We start from the raw sequence: 15,204 nt of genomic DNA, 5'->3' as shown, positions 1-15,204 counted from the left end.
CATCTTGTTTGTGTTTGAACTTTGAATCCAATTCATATATATAATGTTTTCAAAATAAAAATTGATATTTATTTTGAGCATAAAATTTAGAAGCCGTAGGGCAGTTTAGGGAGTTGGTTCAATCCATCGGCAGAAGTAAGAAAGAAAAAAGGGGGAGAAAATTCAATCGCCAACAAATCCAAAGCCAGAACAAGAAATCAGAAAACCAGACACCAAATTCCGCTCTCTTTCTTCTCAACATCTCCATCTCTCTCTGTGATTCGATCGATTCGGTCGTTGCAGTGTGGAGATGCGCTTCTTCAGGAGGATTGCAGGAATTCTAGGGTTTGCCAAGGACGATTCTCATGACCTCAAGAACGAAGACGAAGATGTTGATTCTGATAACCAGCCTTCCAATCGGGTTCATATGCAGGAAACTGGTCTTCCTCGGAGGGGCTTCAGCGTTCCGGTCCAGGTCGCTGTTAATCGGCCGCAGCCCGGCCCTATTCTTGTTCCCTCTAGTTCCGGCGATGGTGGAGTTCAGGTCCCATCCTCCTCTCGCTTTTCTGAATTCTATCACCTCTTTTTCATTTTATATGACTGCTGGATTGTTTGTGTTTCCCGATGGTTCATGAATGAATTTCGCTATTTTCTCTAAGGCAAGTCTCGAAAATCTATAATCGTCATTGTTCGTAGTAGGTCATTATGAGTTCAAAATTATCTGCTGCTTCTAACAAACGTGTTGATTGTTGGTTTCCCTGGTATTTGTCCGTGGATTCAAATTATATTTTCTTTTGAAAATGGGTTAGTGCTTTTGTTTATGTTAGCTCAGAATATTTGGAGACCGTAAATCTTTTCGAAATGGTTTCTTTTGGCATTTATGAAGTTTTGCTGACACAACCTCGTCATAATAAATGCTTTTCAACTGCATCTAACCTTTGTCCTTTTCCTTTTTCTGTTATTTTAACGATTCAACTAATTCCTATCTAAAGAAGAAGAAGAATAAGAAAAGGAAATAACGATCGTCTTGTAAATATTTTTCCTCGGGGAGGATACTGAGCAATCAAAGCCATTTAAGTTTCTGATCCTTAGCTGTTGAAGTATGTAAAAAACTTTAGTAGCTTCTTTCGAATATTATTATTATGGGTATCAATTATGTTTGGCTGATTAAATATGTCAATGAATATGTTGTTTCTATGAATACGATGTTGATGAGATGCCAAAACAGCAATAGAAGGGAAAGAAATTTGAACCATGGAGGAAATGAACTTAAGCAAATAATTCACCCATTTAATTGACTCTTAACCCCGTATGACAAGTGTGGGTTAAAGCGGGCTATGTTAAAGGTTAAATAGACTCTGTAATACCATATTTTATTAGGACTGTCTACAAGGGGCTTAGTGATTAAGAAACTCTCTAATACCTATAATTCCAATGGAAATTGGAACACATGGACGCTCTCAGCGATAGAAGGGTTATTAGTCTGCTGTACTCAACTACGTTCTAAATAAGCCGAAACTGAAAAAAAAAATTAAAACAATAACCAAACAGAATGACTTGCAGAGTATTTTCTAAAAGAAAAAGAAATACGTTCATTCAAACTTGAGGTTTTAGGTCCGAAGAAGGTTGTTTATTCTCTATTCACCAAAGTTACCTGTCAACCGAAATCATAACCAAATCCATCTGTATCAGGTTCCTCCCCTGAAAATTTTCCAGTACAAGACTCATGGTACTGAGGGACCTTATGTTGTTGAGACCTCAAATCTGGCTTTTTTTTGGTTGGTAATTGGTATGAATGCACTATCCACATGATGGGTAGTATTGAGACCTCAAGTCATTGCATGGTTTATAATATTTGCAAGTTTTCTTCCTTTGTACTCCATTGGTTATAGCACTTGTTTCTGGTGAAAGTTTGGTGGTGGTTTTTGTCATTTGCAAGGTTGGAATGATGGCATGTTTGTTAATTCTGGAATGATGGCATGTTTGTTAATTCTTGGCATATTTTTTCATATTCAGGGTTTGAAATGGTATGCTAATCGTCTCCGGGTTGATGAAGATGGAGATGTAGCTGAACAGTTCCTCGATGAAGTCTTACCTGAGATGCCAACCAGTACTACAGACCACCCCAAGTCATTTCCAAGATTTCAGGTGAATAGTAGAAATAGGCCAGCCAAAGTAGAGAACCAGGTTATATTGCAGGAGGGTAAACTTCAACAGTGTATTAAACATCAAGGTAGATTGCAATGGGTATGAAAAAAAACCCAAAAAAACGATCCCTTCAGGCGATGGTGGGTCAAGGTTCATTCTTTTAGTTTGTTACATATGGTGAATTTATGAGGACCATCTGTCTCATCTTGATGACAAAAAAAGAACATTGCTTAGAGTACAGAAGCTTGCATCAACTATAATAAAAGGGGTCTATATATTAGAGGCTTTGGTGGATAACACGGCTCTTTCCCAAGTGTTATAATTGTACTGCTGATCATTGAAAACGCCCAGATGGACACACAGGAATTCAGAAAGGGCACTAACACATTAACCATTTGAATGTTAAAACTTGAAGGTGTTGTTTAATCTCTCTCTCCCCTTCTTCTTCTTCTTCACTTGTCATTTTGGGGGGTTGCATTTATGGAGTCCCAGATTGTGTATTAGTTGTGAGTGATTGGTATTTTTTTAGTATAGTCAGCTTTTGGTGAAGTGTGAATCTATGGATATGAAGATGGAACTTTAAAGTGCACCAAAATGTTTATTATGTGTGTTGAAACAATTCAAAGTCAATTATTTGATTCTGACTTTCATTATGTTTTGTGTTTTTGGAATCAGTTTTCTTGATGATACTACCTTGTGGTTTTGTATCAGGTCCTTTTAACATTTTTGCATAACTTGAATGAAGATTTTTATGTTCATGCTTAAGTCAATTTTTTTGTTCTGATTAGTATTGTTCTCTCAGTGTGGTTTCTTGGATAATGTAGATTGAAAATAAAAACTATATAAATCTTTGTGGGTGTCTATTAAAAAAATAAACTATTTTAGTAACAAAGTTTTATTATTTATTTTTTCTTTTTTGCATTGGGGAAGGGGTAGAAAATAGACTTCGATTGCAATATATATTGCATTGTAATTTTAAAATAACTATCTAATTCGTATATAATCAATATTCTAATCGTCTATCTTATTGACAATTCAAAATTTTGATTGAAAAATGAGCAAGAAACTAAATATGTCCGAGAGGAGGAAAATAGAGTTGAAGGTCAATTTCATAAAACCTTTTCAGTTGAAGTCTCAAATTTACAAATAATGCATAATGTTCTCCTTTTTAAACCAAATTTTCTATCATTAGAGAGAACTAAAATGAATATGTAAGTCAAGAATTAAATAGCTATCAATATCAATTAATAAGCTTCCTAGTTTCAGAGGCTCATCAAAAAATTATTCACATTTATTTAGTTAATTAATCAACACTAACACTTTTGGGAGTTGAACATAGTTTAAATGGTTAAATAGTTTCAGAGACTCATTTGAATTTTGAATTAATTAAGAGTTAAATTACAAATTTAGTTTTCGAACTTTAAAGATGGTGTCAAATAGGACTTGAACTTTAAAAGTGTCAAATAGATTCTTGAACTTTTAATTTTACGTTAAATGAGTTATGCCGCTAACTCACCACTAGTGCTTATTTGCTTGTTAACTATAAAATTTAAATATTACATGGTTAGGATGTATTAAATAAAACTTTCCACATGTGATAAGTTTGATAGATCTAAAAATGGGACGAGTTCTACAGTAAATTTGGTAGAACTTATTTAACCGTTTTTAAAGTTTAAAGACTTATTTAATATCTCCGAATTAAAATTATAATTTAGCCAATAAAATATATTTTCTCTCTAAAATTTAAGTAAATATTTTAACTCCTTAAAATTATTCTAATTAAGTTTTAAAACTTAATTGACTGAGAGAGTCAACTAAATCAACGGTTGATATGGTTCTATGAATTCTACGGGTAGGCGCTAGAACACCGTATAACCGCTCCCCTCGTCCTTTTCTGCGTTACGTTATCTCATCGCTGCACCTTCACACAACTGACTCTCTCGCCGGAGCTTCACAAAGCAACCATAACATATGGACGTTCTCCTTCCCTGCACCTCCCCCCGTTCAGTAAATTGGAAGTTGGAATGCTCTCGGAGATTCCTCTCGCCAAATCGGAACCGTCGCTTTTCCGACCTCTTGAAATGCCGCCGAAAAACGACGTCGACTGAGCTCCAGGCAGCTATCGATGTCGCCGGCCGGACCGACAACGGTTCTGCTTCAATTCCGACTCATAAGGTCACCGTTCACGACAGACAGAGAGGCGTTGTTCATGAATTCGTTGTTCCTGAGGTACGCCACCAGCTTACTCAATTTTGTAGAATCGATAAGCCCGAAGTTTTGAAATCTTCTTGGTAGATAGTATTTTATTGTTTAATGGTTGTGAGGCGCGGGTAATAAATTCAAAAATGCAGGATCAGTACATATTGCACACTGCCGAAGCTCAGAGCATATCTCTTCCTTTTGCTTGCAGGCACGGTATTGTTCCCTAATTCACCAATTATTGACGAACTCTGTTCATTCTTGTTAATAATAGAATGTATGGGGCGTTGGATGAGTAATTTCACTTGTCTGTAAAATGATGTTTCATTGATTTATTTACATTAAGTGCCATGTAAAAGATTGTAGCTGCAAGTTCGTAGTAACTTTGTGAAATCATATCACACGGAGTTTTTCTTTTTCTCTATCATGTAAAAGTAAAACTATTTTTCCCCTGCTCTTCTCTCAGTTATTGCTTCCTGCAATAAAAGCCATTTTTCTAATTCTATTTGATCTACATTATTAGTACATTCCATGTTCTGAAATTACTTGTCTTATGACAGGTTGTTGCACTAGTTGTGCTGTTCGAATAAAATCAGGCGAAATTAGACAGCCTGAAGCCCTTGGAATATCTGCTGAGCTGAAATCAAAGGCAATTTATTTTACTTGATTCTAGACTTGATTTTTGAGAATAGATTGCTAGTACGTGAAGAGATTGCTATAATCAGAAATCACGTAAATTTCTACGTTGAATTTCTTAAGTATGAATACTGATTGATTTGCTGGGGAAAAACCATGAAGCAAAATGTGAGATTATGCATTAGCCATTAAGATGCTCCAGTCCAGATTTTACTGGAAACTTCTCATTATTAGACAAGAATTTTGAGCCGCGAAGTTAGATTTTACCAGGTGAGCACGGTAAACTTATTTAGTGCAAGTATGTCTAGGTATTTGATAGGAACCAAATAGCTAAAATAGATTGAAAGATAAAAGGATAGAAGGATTACAATAATCCAAGTCATTCGAGGTACTTGGACCCTTCTCTCTCTTGAGTATTCTTACACAAGTCTAAACCATACTAACCGTTACCTACCTTCATCCTTTCCCCCTCACTATATTTATAACTAAACTCCATAACCCAATTACTAATATACCCTTAATATCCTAATAATATTCTCAATTCTATTTTAATAGCAATCCTATCAGTATTCTAAAAGCAACTGCTGCTAATTGAGGATGAGATAGTGTAGTTGAGTTTGCGTTAGGGACAACGGGCCCTTCACATCTCCAGAATGGTATGATATTGTCCACTTTGGGCATAAGCCCTCATGACTTTACTTTTAGTTTCACTCAAAAGGCTTTGCACCACTGGAGATGTTGTTCCTCATTTATATACCTATGATCTTCCCCTTATCTAGTCAATGTGAAACTTTGACCACGTTTTCAACAATCCTCCCCTCTAACAAAGTACCATCAAGCCTCTCCTCAAATAGTCAATCATACGTGTTTACTCTCGAGCACATCACCTTTAACCAAGCCAACTCCTCTTTTTTGAATCACACCACCTGTCCGATAGAGCTCAACCACAAATCACCATGACTATCTCTGAGGCTCACAAATTCTTTGTTCGGCACTCGAAGCCGACATGACTAAGTTAGGGGCATGACTCTGATACCAATGAAATAACATGAGGGCTTATGTCCAAAATAAACAATATCATACCATTATGGAGATGTGAAGAGTCTGTTGTCCCTTACAATATAGCTATGATCTCTCTTATCTAGCCAATATGAGCCTTTGGTCACATTCCCAATAGTTTGTATAGCAACTTCTAAACCCCGACCTTTATCTTGTGTTTAATAAGTTCTTGAATTAAAAAATGGACCCTATTGCGCACGATTAGACACTTTTAAAGTTCAAGAATCTTTTAGACATAAAATTGAAAGTCTAATAACTTATTAGACACAATTCTAAAAGTTCAAGACTAAATTTGTAATTTAAGCTTATTATTATTTACTTGTAGGGAAGGAGTTGTAGCTATGTTTAAGCAACAAGAAGTTGCCATATGTTTGGAATTCCCTCCCTTAGAATTTACTTTTATAGAGGTGCTTACTAAAGAAGCATCCAGCGCAGTAGTTATAACCATGACAACGTTAAAGATAATAACTACATTGCTGATTGATATTCCAAATTATTCTCTACACTTCAGGGGTATGCACTTCTTTGCGTAGGTTTTCCAACCTCAGATGTTGAAGTTGAAACACAAGATGAGGATGAGGTATTGTTTCAAATCTCTGCCACTCCGTAAGTGGAATGTGGAAGCATATTTCTTTATTTTTATAATTATAAGCTTCATAAATCTATTTTTCCCTTATAGCTGTCTCAATTAGCCTAATTTGTGTGTTTCCAGTCATGAATTATTGTTGGAATTGGTTAAACCGAAGTTCTGTTTGTTTGGCCTAATTCAACATGTTGCCATGTTGGTATTTTTTTAGTGATATGGTCATTTTTTCTTGCTATTTGAAGTTCAAATTGTGAAAATGTAAAATAAGGTTTTTAGCTGTTTGTGGGAGTTCCATTTAAACAATCCTCCACTACACATGCAGGTATATTGGCTTCAATTTGGAAGATATTTCGCTCGGGGGCCAATTGTAAGTTCTTTACTTCCTTAGATCTACCAAAATTTACTGGGAGATGAAAAATATTGTAAGAGAAAGAAAAGAAGTAAATAAAAATGATCTTTCTTGAAAGTTGACAATTTACTAAATTGTCCAGGAGAGAGATGACTATGCTCTGGAGTTGGCCATGGCTGATGAGTAAACTATTGATCCTAGAGGATCTATGGACTGATTCATGAATGGTTTACCACGAATGCTGTAGAGGAGCATTACTCTGCTCAACTTCATCTTCTTCCTTCATTTATATGGTTTATGACTGTTAATATCATAGGAGAATGAAACAATTATCCCTGTTCTTTTTGATATTTCCTTTGGCCACTAAGCTTTCTCCCTTTGTTTTCCTCATTGATGGGAAGTTTGTGTACTCTTGAACACAAAAAATGGAGACGGTTTATTTTGGAGGAATGCGAAGATGTTCTGATAGGGCATTTCAGTTAGAGAGAACCCCAAATCAATAATTTAAATCTGCTAGGTTATATTCTTATCCGAAGTCAACTAACCAAACCCTCTCTTTGGTAGGTCTTTGTTACATCCTCTCCCTGTAAACACAAAACCACTACATTTTTCAGTTCAAGAAATATGTAGAAAAAAGAAAGGCCAAAAAGGGGTAAAAGTAGGAAGGAGAAGCAAAAAAACACTCCCCAATGAGGAAGATTTATAGTTGTCACATTGTGAACTCCAAATGACTGCATTTTCAATCCAAAAGAATGTAGGAATCAGCTGAAAGAGCCCAAAGTTAAAAGAGTAGAGATGCCTGCATCATTCCACCACAGGACATATTCAAAACCCATCTTTGGTGCTTGTTTTACCCATAAATTCTTTTTTGGGTATTTTATGAACAATGGACATAGTAAGATGAAAGTTTATATACAAGTTTAGAAGGCACATATATCTCACAAGTATAAATCTTTTTTTCGCCTTGAAGAACAGCTTATATAATTCTTATTAAATTCTTGGTTTGGCTGTTTTGGAGGAGAATGATAGAAAGAAAGATCTTGTCTCTTAGCTCGACAAGACAAGACTATTAGTGGCCAGATCAACTATTCAGAGCATTGACACACGACGATTATGGTAAGATTCAAGTCTTGTTACCATGAGTTAATGATTTTGATAGAAAGATTATTTGGCTAAACACATGAGAACAATGAGGATGATAAGGTTATCCATTTCCATCCTAGTCAATTGATTTTGAAGCCGAAACCAAAAGCAATAATGTATAAGACACAAGAAACAATAAAAGAGAAGGAGAACTATAGGTAAGAACTCAGCTAATTTGGTTAAACCGAATGATAAACTTCGAAAACTCCTCAAGTTCTTAGATCGGAAATTTGGCTACATAATTGAAGTTCTTTGAGCTTGTATGATGTTAAAGTAGTTCTAAATACAAGCCTTTCGGTTTTTTTTTTTTTTTTTTTTGCTCTTTGGAAAATGACTCTTTTGTTGTCAACCTCACACTTTGTTGTATTGCCCCTTAACTTCTGAGGGAGAATAAAAAAGTGGCATCTTTTCCGATCCCTTTGTATCCTCTTCCTTCTGCTTTCTAAGTTAGGTCAAATCAATGTCAGCCTGAAGAACTTCAAAGTAGAAGAGGGAAAATCAATGGAAAATAACTCAGATTCCCATTTCAACTGATTCAGGTCCCCCACTTCTTCCCCCAAATGGTTACAATGTTAGGCCTTCAAGTCTGTGGTGGCCATTGGCCATTGCAAGCTAACCTTGTTTTGTCTCCACTTAGTCCCTCCACATGTATGATTATGATCTTTTGTATACGAAGGAGACTCATATATCGTTCCATTCTAATCGAAATCAATTGCTATATATCGACGTACTGATCCATCTATTTCAAGTGAAAGATCAACTCGAACCTTTTTGACACCAAGCACAAGTCACCGAAATGAATTATGTTCCTTGTATTAAAGAGCCGATCTAAATGGAGGAGTGGTAAGACAGGACCCGCCATCCAATTTCTCTGTACAAAGTAGATAAGAAGGACTGCATAATTTAACTGAGAATTGAAGAGCTTGGCATCGGATGACCAGCTTTTAGTTAAATGAGTCCAAAGTGCTAAAGGTTAAAACTTTTGCACTCAGTTTCAAAATCTGATTTCTTCCCAGCAATTTTGTGGGGTAGAAGCAGTTTGGTTGCAGAATCAACAAGTACTGATCTGCTTAAAATTTGAAGGCAGAAAATGGACAATCAGAGCGCCCACAGGGGACCAATTTCAGCTGATGACCTGATAATTTGCACCATGTGAATGAGCACAGAGATAATGATAGTTGTTTTAGTAACTTCCTTTGGAGCTGAAGGCTAAATTTACTCGACCCCTCGTCGGGACCATCCGTCGTGCTCACTTTTCATTTTGGTCCTTGATCGTTTTTATCCTATGGTTCTCTTTTATAACTTGTCCCTACGAAGGCCTATCGTGTCAGTTTATCATTAAAGCTGGAAAATATAGTAGGGATCAATCTGACATCAAATGAATTTTAAGGACCAGAATACAACTTCAAAATCAATATGTGCGAATTAATACTTAAGATCCTGTTTTTTCGTGGTAGATTTTCTGTTTTTGAAAATTATGCTTACCTCCTCTATATTTTTTTTGCATGTTTATTCACGATTCTTACAAGTGCATTGAATGCTTAGCCAAATTTCAAAACCGAAAACAAGTTTTTAAAAACTACTTTCTTTTAGTTTTTAGAATTTGGTTTAGATTTAAAAAATAATTTTGATAACAAGCAAAAAACAGATAGGCGAGAGTAGTGTTTAAGCTAAAATTCCAAAAATAAAAAACGGAAAATAAAATAATTATCAAACGAGACTGGAATAAGTATTATTTTCGAAGCTGTAGTTTTGTCCTTCTCTCTCTTTTGGTCCCAGCTGAACAAAACTCACATGGATCAAAGTCAATTAGTATCTGAATTGACTGCAGAGCATTATGTTGTGATAATGAAGCAAAAGCAGTTGACAAGTCAAAAAGCTGATTTCTGATATGAACTTTTTCTGTGCAGTCCACCAAAGTGAAGGGTAAAAGAAGAAGAAACCAAAATCCATCTTTATCCAACAGTTATATTACACTCAGCATAGTATGAAATGTTGGCCATAGGAGGCCAAAAACTAATTAAATCATACAAATATCATTCAAGCACTGTGAAGACGACGAAAAACGCAACATTTAAAGTTCACGCGCAGAAACACAGCTCTATACAAGTGAATATCAAGAAGAACCTCCATTTGTCGAGTCGCAAACACGGTGGGAGGGCATTTTTACGAATGTTGCATAGCCGTAGTTGTTGAATTTGAGACAACCAAGATTACGATAACTTCAGATATTAGGCTTTCTGATCGATCGCGCTTGCGCTTGTCGACATCTACATAGAAAGACATTGATATTGTGAGATGCCAAAATGTATGACTTCTCTTCACACTAAAGTAAGAAATGAAAGTGGAAAGATGGAACAAAAACTAAGGCTTGTAGCAGAATCTTTGAAAAAAAAGTTAACTTTTAACATTTGGTATCAGCTCTGTTTGGTGTTTTCAGCTTTCTGATGAATTCTTATTTCTAAACCAGAATCCGCGAACTACTAATGATTTAGATCGAATGGCTTAGTTTCAAATCTGTGTTCATATCAAAAGGAGAGCAACTAATGAAAACTAACGAACAAAAATGAAGTTTTATACTGACCCCAACTGATGTCACAAAATTGCATACTGCACACTTCACCGAGCGCGCGCCATACTGATACATCAGTAGCATCCTGCAGTTCCCGCAGCTGACGTGCGCCACCTGATTCGCTGCACCAGTACACATTTGATGCTAAATTCACATGAGTTTATGCCTTAGAAAACCAAGATCCGCAGCTGCAAACTATTCTCAGAAGAACCGAAGCGAATATATGCTCTTTGGTGAATAGAGAATCAACAGTTACCTATAACATATGCAACAACATAATGCTGCTATTTATGATGGGAACTAGTTAGGAGTTGTTCTAGGCATCCCGAGCAACTTACCAAGATTTGTTCGAGATTTGTAAAGTTACTAAGATTTGTTCGAGATGACTAAGAATCGCACTCGACAATAGTTATATCTCTATACCTTCCAAAGCTAAGTTGACGGTATGGCAACAAGAACATTGTACGCTTGTAGCACCGCGGATGTACATGAGAAGAGTATGGCAGCCCCCACACACCAATTGTGCCATTTCTGTGCCTGTTTACACATAAAAGCAACTAAAACTCATAATCTTTCTTCTAAAGAAAAAGAACAGAATTCCCTACCGCACTTGTACTATTCATTTTCAGGTTGAAAGTAGAAATCCGAAAAAGGGAGACGAAGAAGAAGAAGAGGAAGAATGAATATACCGGGAGGCGGTACGGCAGTAACTGCATTACAAACTGCACAGCAAACAGAGGTTGCCCCAACTGGATAAAGCAAAAGGTTTCTGCATCCGGAGCACACCAGCTGGCTTTGTGCAGCTGAAGACCAACAAAATCCCCATTTTATAGCTTAGTTGAGTACCAATAACAGATCACTGATCTATGAAAACAAAGGCCAAGTTTGAACGGTTTAGTTTTCAGTTTTCTGTTTTTGAAAGCTTTCTCCCCCACTTCTTTGACACATTTGAATTTGTAGCCAAATTTGAAACACAAAATTAAAAATTCATTTTTTAGTTTTCAAAATTTTGCTTAGATTTTGTTTTTGAAAATGCTTCTAAAAGGTAGATAACAAAAATAAATAAACATATCGTTGGAATGCTGTTTATAAACTTAATTTAGAAAATCAGAATGGTTATAACACATAGAAAATCCAATCTAATTTTGAAAACTTGATTCTTGGAATATAAACCAGACTCTTGGAATTGACAGCTCTTATTAAACTTAATGGACTTGTTAAAATTCCATTGAGAGTGAAGAGAATGACTAAAGACTCAAGGGAGAAGGGAAACCAATAGACATCCCAACCAGGAATTTGGAAAATGGGAACGATGGGCTCTTGTGGTAACGTTTCCGTCTCTTATTTCTCGTTTTCAATTTTCTTAAAAAATCTAAATATTTTGCAACTAATTTTATTTCTCGTATCTCCTTTTTTTTTTAACATTCTCACAGTTGTATAGAAAATTTGGAAACAACCAAAATGAGTTTCTTCTCCACATTTCTAAATTGTTTCAAAACATAAATAAAAAGATTATTTTATCATACTTCAATTCATGGAGATTGGAGCCACATTTTTCTTCGTTAAAAATGAAAAAACAGAAACAATAAATAGGAACATTACCAAACAGACATTTTCTCAGCAACCAAACAAGAATGTAGTTTGGGAATGAGCAAAATACCATTAGCAGGTGGTGTATATGGTGCTGATGAAGTTGGATATGGGGCAAGAGGAACTGGTGGCATTTTGCAGCTTGAAGAAGGCAAAATCTTCTCTGTTTAACCCTCTCTCTCTCTTCCAATCAAGCTCTTGAAAAGCTCACTGCCTCAGCAACAGACAACTTTAGCTACCTTCCCATGGAAAATATATCTCTGGAGAAAGTTCACAGAAAATACAGAGAATCAAATAAGCTAACAAAAAGAGAGAGAGAGAGAGAGAGAGAAGTGTAGATTTGATAGAAAATTGCTTCATTGGTTGGGCAAAAATTTGAATGAAATGAAGGAATTTGATGAGTGACGAGTAGAACCCTCAAAAGCAGGACAGTTCATAAATGTATTACTGGAAAAGAAATATGGAACAAACCAAATATGAAGAAAACCCAGCAAAAAAGAAGCTGGAGAAGAAAAGCTTGGAAAGGCAATGGAATTTTGCTGGGCAAATGAGAAAGTGGGGCAAGTGGAAATTCATACATTTTGCAATTGCAACTTGCTGTAGAGAGAGAGAGAAAGAGAAAGAGAGAGGATGTAAAAATTTTGACATTTTTCAAAGTAACCAAGAAAGAAAGAGAGAGCAAATAGGATAACTTTTACCCTCTAGCTTTGTCTTTCTCCATTTCCTTTCTTTGACAAAGTTCTTTCCATTGGCTTCTCTCAGCACCAAAAATTGTCTAACCCCTAGAGCATGTTACCCAAACTAAAATCGAAAAAAAAAACATTCAAATCCTTTTTCACCTCAATCTAATGTAACCCATTAATCACATCTCTGTAAGTTAGAAAACACTTGTTACCCACGTCAAAATTTGAAAAACAAAACATGATCCAACAAGAAAGAAGCAAGTTAAAAGATGGGTGGGGAAATGATATTTAAAGGGAAGAAAAGGGGGAAAAAAGAGACAGAGTACTAAATTAAAGAAGAAAATGAAAAGGGTTGAGGGGTAAGAAAAGTATTGGTGAGACATCAAGATCAAGATCAAACTTTTTTTTTTAAGAAAATGGTTTTATTTAATATGTTGGCAATGGTAGAGAAGACGGGAAAGAAGGGAAAAGGCATTTGGTACACGTGAGTGGGCCAAACGCCACACGCTCCTTTCGAATGGGAACATTCATGGCTGTTGATGAGCCGCGTCACACACTCTCTCTCTCCATTTCCTATGGATTTTCACCCCTTACTCATTTGCTTTGGGTGGTCCCCAGAATTACACCAGTCCGCTATTCCTTCCATTCATTATCAATTTTACGCATTATTTACGCCAGTTTTAGTATAGCTCAACTGGTTAAAGTTTATATTTTCGATTAAAATTTTGTAGGTTCGAATCTCAACTTCACATATTGTACTAAAAAGTCGGTCGGTCGGTCCTCTAAAGTTATAATCGAGAAGATGTATGTTGCAGGAGGTAAGGGGAAAGGAGGGATTTTTGTTTCAAATGAATGTGTGTGTAAATAGTTAGCAATTAAGTGGAAAGTCAAAGTGTATTGAGTGGAAGTGAGAAACAAGCACATGCCTTGGCCAAATTCAAACACACATCTCTAAATGTGAGAGTGACACAACAAAATTCAACAACATCACTCCTCATTTTTGTGCCAAACCTTTTTATCTTTGGGTGATTTTGTTCCAAGTCCTCCAAAAAGAGGCAACTTTCCAAAATTGTATGCCAAACCAGAATCGCCGGTGGTTTTAACACTCCTATTTAGGTTGGTTTTTGAATTTTTTTACTTCACTTTCAATTTAGGGTGTAGTTGTTAGGTTTTGGTAAAATATTGGAACAGAAGTTGTCCCATATTGTAAGAGTAAACTTCAAAGGCTGGAAATTGTCTCATGTAGAAAAGATACAAGTAGGAGGTGTGTTCTAACTACTATAAAAGGAGAGCTCATATGCTTGAGTTTTAATCATTTCGATTGAAATACGTAAGTTTGGTATACCAGCTCCATTTAACTGAGCGGTATTTGCTTGACAATCATTTTTACATAGTAGATTTTTCCTTGTAGGTTGTGGTTTTTTCTCCAGTTTGAAGGTTTTTCTCGTTAATTCTTGTGTTTTTCTATTTTATTGCTTTCTTTAAATTTTTCAGTTATTTTTGTGGTAGAAATAGGAGATTTTTTCTCATCAGTAGTCTATTTCATAGAAATTTAATATTGTATAGTCCTACTATGAATAAGAAGTAATAGGAATGATAACATTCAAAATGGAGAGGCCAAATTTTGGATTTTTTGTTCTTTTTGATTATTTTTTGATACTTAGTGATCTACTTCATCTTTTAAGTTTAGTTGGAAAGCTAATCTTTTAACTATCATCTTAACATGAATACCTTGGTTTAAGAAAAGATCTTACCTCATTTATCATATATACAAATAACCTGTCACGTTGAATTTTTTATTATTGCTTATAAAGAACAATGATATTTAGTAAGTTTTAGATTTCAGATACGAATAATAATAGTATTTCTTTGAAAGCACACGGAATAAAGATTAAAGCATAGTAGCTAAAAATTAATTTAACCATCATCCCTCCAATAATTTTGATCCAGTAATTATTGAAACCCACTCTTAATAATATATGTGAAATAATTTGATGTATGCAAGTAGTAACTTGTCATATCAATCTAATTAGTTAGGTTGTGGTTCTTGATATAATCACGTTTATTTTGTTAGTGATTTGCATAGTGTATTAAATAGTACAACATACTTTGCATTATATTTGTTATATAGTCCAACGATTTAATAAATCTTATCCATTCGTATTTGATAATTCAAAAATTTTTTTCAAAGATGTACGTTAGAGATAGATAGGTTGGAGAGATATTGTTAGCAAAAGTTAAAGATGTCAAGAGAGAGAAT

General features: G+C 35.4%; 3 protein-coding genes across 5 annotated transcripts; 2 read left to right on the top strand and 1 right to left on the bottom strand.

Annotated features, from left to right (window-relative positions):
- The first annotated feature begins 68 nt into the window (after positions 1 to 68).
- Positions 69 to 2,780, top strand: LOC111022940 (phospholipid hydroperoxide glutathione peroxidase). Its single transcript, XM_022300255.1, has 2 exons — positions 69 to 523; positions 1,996 to 2,780. The coding sequence occupies exons 1-2, from the start codon at positions 290 to 292 to the stop codon at positions 2,230 to 2,232; spliced, it is 471 nt and encodes a 156-aa protein (XP_022155947.1). The 5' UTR covers positions 69 to 289; the 3' UTR covers positions 2,233 to 2,780.
- A 1,253-nt stretch (positions 2,781 to 4,033) lies between these two features.
- FDC2 (2Fe-2S ferredoxin-like superfamily protein) lies at positions 4,034 to 7,406 on the top strand. The gene is made up of 6 exons (XM_022300245.2): positions 4,034 to 4,356; positions 4,479 to 4,542; positions 4,887 to 4,975; positions 6,533 to 6,601; positions 6,930 to 6,974; positions 7,099 to 7,406. The coding sequence occupies exons 1-6, from the start codon at positions 4,099 to 4,101 to the stop codon at positions 7,141 to 7,143; spliced, it is 570 nt and encodes a 189-aa protein (XP_022155937.1). The 5' UTR covers positions 4,034 to 4,098; the 3' UTR covers positions 7,144 to 7,406.
- Positions 7,407 to 10,026: 2,620 nt separating this feature from the next.
- LOL1 (lsd one like 1) lies at positions 10,027 to 13,267 on the bottom strand. 3 transcript variants are annotated; one of them, XM_022300277.2, is made up of 6 exons: positions 12,960 to 13,267; positions 12,332 to 12,521; positions 11,361 to 11,474; positions 11,095 to 11,208; positions 10,684 to 10,793; positions 10,027 to 10,369 (listed from the first exon to the last, which is right to left on the bottom strand). In XM_022300277.2, the coding sequence occupies exons 2-6, from the start codon at positions 12,393 to 12,395 to the stop codon at positions 10,331 to 10,333; spliced, it is 441 nt and encodes a 146-aa protein (XP_022155969.1). In that variant the 5' UTR covers positions 12,396 to 12,521; positions 12,960 to 13,267; the 3' UTR covers positions 10,027 to 10,330. The 3 variants fall into 3 exon arrangements, with proteins under 3 accessions (XP_022155969.1, XP_022155980.1, XP_022155960.1); XM_022300288.2 differs by having other exon boundaries at positions 12,840 to 12,966; XM_022300268.2 differs by lacking the exon at positions 12,960 to 13,267 and adding an exon at positions 12,733 to 12,889.
- Positions 13,268 to 15,204: the final 1,937 nt, after the last annotated feature.

Source organism: Momordica charantia (assembly GCF_013281855.1).
Source record: "Momordica charantia cultivar OHB3-1 chromosome 6 unlocalized genomic scaffold, Mcharantia_2.0 BLBB01000006.1, whole genome shotgun sequence".
Lineage (NCBI taxonomy): Eukaryota > Viridiplantae > Streptophyta > Magnoliopsida > Cucurbitales > Cucurbitaceae > Momordica > Momordica charantia.
The sequence above is the reverse complement of the archived record's forward strand: the minus strand, read 5'-3'. Positions and strand labels throughout refer to the sequence as shown.